This window comes from Austrofundulus limnaeus, unplaced genomic scaffold, assembly GCF_001266775.1.
Source record: "Austrofundulus limnaeus strain Quisiro unplaced genomic scaffold, Austrofundulus_limnaeus-1.0 Scaffold419, whole genome shotgun sequence".
NCBI lineage: Eukaryota > Metazoa > Chordata > Actinopteri > Cyprinodontiformes > Rivulidae > Austrofundulus > Austrofundulus limnaeus.
In genome coordinates, this window is record NW_013952821.1 from 147,557 (window position 1) to 155,952 (window position 8,396).

At 41.2% G+C, this 8,396-nt stretch overlaps 1 protein-coding gene across 2 annotated transcripts in view; it reads right to left on the reverse strand.

Moving 5' to 3' along the window:
• aatkb (apoptosis-associated tyrosine kinase b) overlaps positions 1–8,396 on the reverse strand; it is a 60,689-nt gene that overhangs the window by 44,763 nt on the left and 7,530 nt on the right. The window contains exon 1 of one of the 2 annotated variants that reach the window (XM_014024334.1): positions 4,759–5,300. The exons of the other annotated variant lie outside the window; for it this stretch is intronic. Within the exon in view, the coding sequence (XP_013879788.1) occupies positions 4,759–4,828 (70 nt within the window). The 5' untranslated portion in view covers positions 4,829–5,300. Of the gene's footprint in view, positions 1–4,758; positions 5,301–8,396 lie in introns of those variants that run through there. 2 annotated transcript variants of the gene reach the window in all.

Below are 8,396 nucleotides of genomic sequence, written 5' to 3' on the forward strand. Positions count from 1 at the left end.
TTTTATACACCAGTAAAAAACAATCTTGAATTTGGAAAAAAAACATATTTTATTTATCACTAAAAAGGGTTCAGTGAATGCGCATACGAAACTGGTGGGTTCGGTGCCCCAAAAAAGGTTAAGAACCACTGTATTAGCACATGGGCTCAGGAAGACTTCAGAAAACCCAGAAAACTAATAGCCGTGTTCCCATCAACAATTTTTATGCGCACTTTAGAGTATTGGATTAGAAAAGGTGAATGGAGATGCCACAATTCGAAAAAACTTCCTCTATTTCGCAAAAATGTTTTTATGCTTGCTTGAGGTGGTTTTTGGACTTTTTGAAAAGGAGTTAATGCRCAAAAGAGGAGATGGAAACACATTTGCCAAATAAATTCTGACCTAACGAGCGTTACGATCAGCTATTCCCACTGGCTGTCCGGCGTCTTCCCAGATTTTTCCCGTGACATAAATAAAATGTTTTCTCTACGTCTCTGTAACATCGCCAAAACTAGTCTATACAACAGAATATTTATAACTTTCCTGATAGTAGCAACATGTTTCTGATAACTTGTCCTGAGGTGTGTCCCTGCGAGTTTGTGACTTTACTTCCTGTTTACTACAGCCATGCGTAACATCAACATCTGAAGTAATTACTTTGTGTACCTTGAATCGCTTTAAGCCAGTTGATGGAAACACATCTGATTCGCATTTATTCTTTTTTAATTCCTTTTTGTGACATTTTAAATGTTGGCCCGTAATGTGAATTAAATTGGATGGAAACAGCTATTACCAGTGAACACCGTGCAACAATGCTCTATCATGCAAAAACAAAACCTAATATCAACAACACCTAGAAACACCGCTCTGGACCCGAGATCGTCTGAGATGGACTGACACAAYGTGGAAAATGTTTTGCAAATCATTATTTCTGTTGTTATTCATGTTTTCCACRATGTCCCAACTTCATCGGTTGTAAATCTCAGAGACACCGGGGACACTGAGAGGGTTTCTATCAGAGTCAACAGACAAACAAGGAAGAGAAAAAAAAACACAGCGAGAAGGAAAGCTCCCGATATCAAAAGAGCAGGATTACAGCGGATCAATCTCACGGAGCATCGATTGATTCTGCAAACACTCTGCAGCCTGTCGGTCAGGGCTGAACTCAGCAAACGGCTCCTCGTTTGCAAACAGAGCAGAGATAAGTGGACGTCTCTGCAACGCTCCACGGCAGATCCATTGGTCATTAAAGCTTCAGCTGAGAGGCTACAAGGGAACCAGGGAGTGAAGTTCCTCCAGCAGTGGATTCATAATTACACAGATAAACTCCAAGAAATAAAAGAAATCTGAGCTTGCGGGCTTTTATCTGGAGAACAAACGGCTTGTCGAAATGTAAAAATGACTCCGGCTTGATGCAGTCAGTCAGTATAACTGCMCTCAAACTGTCAGGGAGGGGTTTTGGTCTTTGAGCTGGAAGAAGACAGCAGGATTTGATTCTCAAAGAGCTCAGATTTGAAGTCCGACAGCGGAGGACCAACTCCAGTTTCTCATTAAAACATCAGAGTTTAGATCCAAGCAAGAATCTTTCTGAATATTCTACAAATCCCAGGCTTTAGCACATTTTCACTCATACGTATAGTAAAAAAATAAAAATAAAAAAAGATGGCTGTGATTTGCCGCACATTTCAGTTGGACTCAACAGTAAAAACAGTTACAGAATCCTGCCAAACCGTTTCACAGAAATCCCACCAAACGAGTCAAGAAACACAGAAACACATCAGAGAAAGGTTAGAAAATATTAAACACAAAGACAGGATCTAAACTCATCAGTTTAACAAAAAGAAGCAAACCCAACAGACAGAACTCTTAACAAATATCCACAGCAGAGTTTCTGTGTGATAGAAGAGCTCCTGCGTACAACACGATGCGTTCAATGACTTGTCGTATCAGCTGTTTTTCTCCATCAGTAAGAGGTTCTAACCTCCCACTCACTGAATGAATGAAGGTTAATCTGCGTTAATTCACAGAGCAGATATGAGTCTGGCTGTGTGTTGGAGGCTGCACCAAAAACAAGAAAAAATAAATCCCTCCAGTATCAATAAAGAATTACTCCTCATAATAATTTCAGTGAGTTTGCCTTTCCTCGTGTTTCTCTCCTCACAGCGTGAAGCTGCACGTCTGGTCCAGAGGGACGAATAATTAGCTGCTATTATGCTCCTATTTGTTGTCTGCTTCTATTAAAACGCTAAATATAAAACCCGTCTGAGCTCATTTTTCTCCACTGATGTAAAGATTTACACGATGCAGATAACATCCAWATGTTTTAAACACTTTATGTTGGGTTTGTTTAACTCTGAGACATTATATAAACTAGGTTTTACACTAATGGGTTGCTCTTGTTTGGCTTCATAAATGGAAAGGCTTGTTGCAGCTACCTCACATGCAAAATGTTTTCCATTTTAAAAAGCCTCTCATGCTTTTTATGTAAACTCACTGAAGTCATGATGAGTCGACGAGGAAATCAAAGTCCTTCATTTTCCTCCAAAATCAGTTCAGAGGAGCCACAAACATCTCCTGCTGGTAAACCAGATCAAACTGAATCCCTCGGGAATTCTAAACAATGCTAATTGATTCACATAGTTTCTGTACTTTGTGACTTTATACTGCAAAAAATAGACAAATAATAATAATACATTGGTTTTACGAGTCATTTCTTGTGCTGATGCTGATGTAGACATAAGAACTGAAAACTCCTCTATAATGAATAAAATAAATTTTATAATAAGTAAATTTTTGTCTCTGGTGTCTCAACAGGAGGCCTTTTATGTCAAAAAGCCCTAACCAGCCAATCAGAGGCTGTGTGGTTGTCCTGCAGCCAATCAGAGGTTGTGTGTTAGTCATTCAGCCAATCAGAAGCTGTGTGTTTGTCCTGCAGCCAACCAGAGGCTGTGTTTTAGCATAGCAGCCAATCAGAGGCTACATGTTTGTCATGCAGCCAATCAGAGGCTGCGTGTTAGTCCTGCTGTCAATTAGAGGTTGTGTTTTAGCACAACAGCCAATCAGAGGCATGTCTGCAGCAGCTTCCTCTGGATCTTCAGAAACAGAAAAAAAATTTCTAACAAATCAGAGCTAATTTAGGAGAAGCGCTGTCCTCTAATCTGTGTGGATCAGGAGCTTTCAGAGGCTGTTCACTTGCTGTAAATCTAATTTGTACTCAGAGTTTCTGTCCTGCCAACAGCAACTAATTCATTCTTCCAATCAGAGCATCAGCAGCAGCCCCACCTATAAGCTTCTAATATCTCTGAGCTGAGGAGAGATTCTGCTTCTTTTTTCTTTTCTCTGCAAGAAGGTCAAAGATCAACACGTGTGCCTCGATCTGTTAGGAGTAAGTCTCTCCTTGACCTGTTCTCAACCCCGGAGAGAGAAGGCTGCACTGACCTTTAAACCACAGAGTGCTTCGTCCTCCTGCCTCGAAAAGAACGATCAGATCGAGCTGCGATTCGAGCAGCCAGGAGACCACAGAGAAATGTAAAATGGAGAACAGGAGAACTGGGAAACCAGCCAGCGCTGCCAGTAAAATCTACCCCCCAGCGATAGATACCGAGGCCTTTAGAGACCCGTGATGTCATCTTCAGATCGCTGACACATCAGCTGTCGCAGCCAAGATCCAGACTTTTCCTCAGCTTCATCAGGACGAGTCTCCTTCACTTTCTATTCCTCATTCAACAAGCTGAGGACAAGTCTTATCAAATAAACAATAAATACTTCAAACCTTTAAAAGTCCTTCATATAAAAATTCATTATTGACGCCTTCAAAACACTTAAATAAGAAAAAAGATAATTTATGATCAGCTGTAGTTTTATTTTAATCTTTTCAACCCTAGATAGAAAAGCTGATTTCTGTGAATCTTTTTCTCTGATGTGATTTCAGCTCCTCAAACAGCTCCATGACAACAGCTGCTGCCAGTTACAGATATTAATAAAAACATGGAGCAAAACCATCGAACGGCTGATCGACGTCATGACAAACGAAGAGAAAACATCCAAAACATCAGACACAACAAAGCTAAATCTGCTTCAAGCAGAGGAAAACAGAGAAACGTTAGCCGGTAACGACACATGAAACACAGGAATTCAAAAAAAAACCCCTAAAAAAATTCATCTTTTCGTTGGAAACGAAAGCAGCTCTTCATCACCGCAGAAAACATCCGATGAGCTGCTTCATCTTAAACAAGAACCTCTGTTTGAGGGGAGTTCATCACCTCCCAGAATCCTTTGCTTTCTCAGAGAGAGCTCCTCCCACGTTTTAGCAACATTTGAACCGACCTTTGACCTCACCTTAGAGGAATAAGCTGAATCTGAAGGATGACATCATTTCTACATGCTATAGTAAAGGATATTTAAAAAAAACATGATAGAGTTCAGAGTTTTATTTATAGATCAGTCTCAGCTACTACCACCTCAAATTTGAGCTCGATGTCTGTAAAACTGACTGAGTTACGGCCGTTTTTATGTTGTTCGTTAGCTGTGGCGACCATCTTGAATCCTGTCGACTTTAAATAGTGAATCAGCTGAGAAACAATAATTAAGYAGATCCACATATGCCTTCAGACTAGTCGTTAGCTCATCATTCTGTCAGAATTAAACTATTCCTCCAGAGTAAGGTTGTGACCTATCTACAGCAGGTAAGATATTGTTTTTATATCTTTTCTTCAGAACTGCCTTTAAAGAACAAACGGTGTTTCTGTTCTGGGTCTTTCCGGGATTTGAGCGGCTCACCTGGGCTGAAATGGGAGCTGAGGGCAAAGCTGGTTCTGAAGAACACGGAGGAGACCAGGAGGACCAGCATCTTCTGCAGAGACCGAGGAAAACCCGGGGAGCCTGCGGGGGTCTGAGAGCGGAAAACCGGGAGCTTATTCACGGATCAGGGACTTCATGTCTCCTCCGGTCTGCGGGTTTTAATCAGATCCTGGGATCCGCACTTCCTCCTCCTGGCCGCTGATCCGGGCTCCGATGCTTGGGTTCGGATCCTTCATGAAAGCTCCGGAGCTGTCCGCGGTGCTGACAGCCGCAGCGCCATCTTGCTCCGTAATGCGCACGGACCGGGTTTCTGGAGCGTTTTTGCGCCGCGTCCGCAAGGGGGGAGGAGGGGGGAGGCTGCCCGAGCATCTTCAGCTGACAGAAATACACAGAACGGAACCGAAAGATGCGGAGGGAGAAGCTATTTTTACAGCTGAACACAGATTTATCCTGTGGAAGCTGCAGAGCTGAGGTCCTGGTTTCACAATAAAACATTAAAACACATTAATCCTGCTTGTTGAATTGGTCACAACTGGGTTTGAAATGTCCAGATCAGTTTTTATTCTGCACCTTCTTGTTGTTGCAACTTTCTTATATAACATAATTTATTATTTAAGGACTCAATGTTTTCTCTTATAATGCTGCCATGAATATAAATAAACTCACAGCTTAAAGGAGACATATATGATGCTTTTAAATAATTCAGCTGGGGTCAATATAAAGTAGAACTGCAAGGCTTYGGTCTGACTTCCTCCTTACTGTAAGTCCACAAACCCCGACGCTTTTTTGAGGTGCGTCTCAGATCTACTCGTTTTGAGGCTGTCTCTTTAAAAGGAATCCACGATTAATTGTAACATTAGACTTTGTTTGATGAACATTTATTTTAACTGTAAAATAAAGACTGTAAAAAATACTGTAGGCTGTTTAGTTTAGTAAATCTTTAAAAAATATATTTTAACACGGATGGAGCCATTTTATTTACACGCAAAGCATTCTGGGTAAATGATGACGTGGATAGGTCCTCGGTGCGAGGCTGCTAGCGAGCTATATCCACCCTGAAGGTTAATCTTGGACAATATCTGATGATCGACTCTTTTAAATGAAACCAGAGAGCGTTGACAGAGAGGAGAAGGTAGAAATGACTCAACCTGGAACTGAAAATTTGGATGGAGGACAACAGAGCTGCTTCATGGAAGAAGAACCTCAGCTTAGCCTGTTAGCCTTCACGCTAGTGCTGACGCTATATTGCCTTATATGTACTAGCTCGGTGCTAGCGCGACAAACTAACAAGCTAAACTGAGGTCCTCCATCCATATTTTCAGTTACAGCTGAGTCATTTTTGCGTTCCCCTCTCTGTCATGTGGATGGAGGACCTCAGTGACGAGAGGAGAATGTGTAGCACGGAGCTAATACATATATATGGTGATAGCATCAGGGCTAACACTAAAGCTAACAGGCTAAGCTGAGGTTCTTCTTCCATGAAGCAGCTCTGTTGTCCTCCATCCATATTTTCAGTTCCAGGCTGAGTCATTTCTACCTTCTCCTCTCTGTCAACGCTCTCTGGTTTCATTTAAAAGAGTCGATCATCAGATATTGTCCAAGATTAACCTTCAGGGTGGATATACTGTAGCTTGCTAGCAGCCTCGCACCGAGGACCTATCCACGTCATCATTTACCCAGAATGCTTTGTGTGTAAATAAAATGGCCCCATCTGTGTAATATATTTTTAAACTTTTAGTTTAAAAATGACAAAAACTAAACATCCTACAGTATTTTTACCATCTTTGTTTTACAGTTAAAATATGTTTTATCAAATAAAGTCTAATGTTACAACTAATCATGGATCCCTTTAAATACAAACACCTTGCCAAATTCCAGCTTCCAGAGYGGTCCATTCTAGTTTGACAGAGAGGTTTACGACTATGTAGCTGCGCAGAAACTGTTTGCAAATAAAATAAAAGACGTCAACAAGGGAACATGGTCCATCCAGCATTACATGTTGGAGCCAGAGGAGAATGAAGACAATGACATTATAGTTGATAAGTTCAGACCTTATTTAGAAGTTCCATCACTAATAATATGACAACATAGTTCAGAAAACGTAATAGAAAACTGCATGGGTTGAAAAATATCACCCAAACAGAATACAGTATAAAGATATCTACGCAGCACTGGGAGAATTCAAGAGACTTCAAGTATGCAACAAAATGCATTTATATGAAACACAAACAGATTTTCACTCCTTTAAAATATAATAAATTGATTCTAAAAACCAGTGGTGGGCAGCACTAATCTAAATATTAGTTGCTCTAACCCTAAAATGTTAACTCAAATATTTAGGTCCCCTAATTCTAACGCACTAATGCACTAAAAATATAGCAAAAAGCATTAATATTATCCAGTTGACACATGAAACATTCTTCAGAGTCAACATGAGACAGTATTTACTCTGCAGCATGTTGTTACTTGGTGCTCTTGGCGGGCCAAATGGGAGTCACCTGCTGGTCACATTTGGCCCGCGGGCCTTGAGTTTGACACATGTGACCTTGTAGATAAGTGACACACTTATGAACAAAATGTGTGACAGCTTTCACCCTCAACTGTGAACAATAACATTGATGAGTAACATTTAAAGASCTCAGTTAGCGCTTCTAAATTTAGCCCATAAATTTAACAAGTACTAATCCACTAATTAATTTTAAAAAATAGCAAAAACCCTAAAGCACTAATCAGGAAATTAGTTCCTTTATTAGTGCTTTAGTGCTTTAGGGGAACCGTGCCCACCACTGCCAAAAAACTCATCAGTTAGCATCGACTGCAGCAGCTACAAGTTCTGCAGCTTTTAGCGACATCTAGTGGCAAAAATCACAAACTGCAGCCAACTGAATCCCACCTCCTGAACTCAAAACTGTCATTTGATTTGTCTGCTGCAGGCTGGAGTGGCACGGTGCAGCAGCGGTTAGTGCTGTCACCACACAGGCCACAGGTTCTCCTGCCAGCCTTACTGTATGGAGTTCACATGTTCACTCTGTGCACTGTGTGGGTTTTCTCCTGTTTCCTCCTAAAGACTAAAAACATGCGTGTCAGGTTCAGTAACTGTGTGAGTCACAGTTTCAGTCTGAATTTCTGCAGCTTCATGATGGGACGAAGAAAGAGGAGGAAGACAGTTTCAGTCGGACTATTTCAGATCGTTTGATTCCTCCGACWGGAATAAACCTCCTAATTTTTGCTTCCTCCTCCTCGCTTCCTTTTCTGCTGCCTGTCTGCTGTTTCCGTGGAAACAAAACGGAGAAAAGATGGAACTCAGCAGAACAGAAAGAGATTTTCAAACACGTCAAATCTGACAAACCTCAGGTGCAACACTTTATCTCTGGGTCTAAACCTGCAAACTGGTGCAGAGATGCTGCAGTTAGTTTTTATCATCATCCACAGTACAAACAGCTTAATGAGGAAGTTTCCATGTTTGTTTGAGAGCAGCTGGCGATGTTGGAGATTCCTCCGAGTCCTGCAGGCAGAAAGAAAATCCACAGGGAGGAAAACTCTAACCAGGAGCTGAACCATGGGGAAACAGAAACCACAAGTCTGCAGACCAGACTTTAATATATATATATATATAT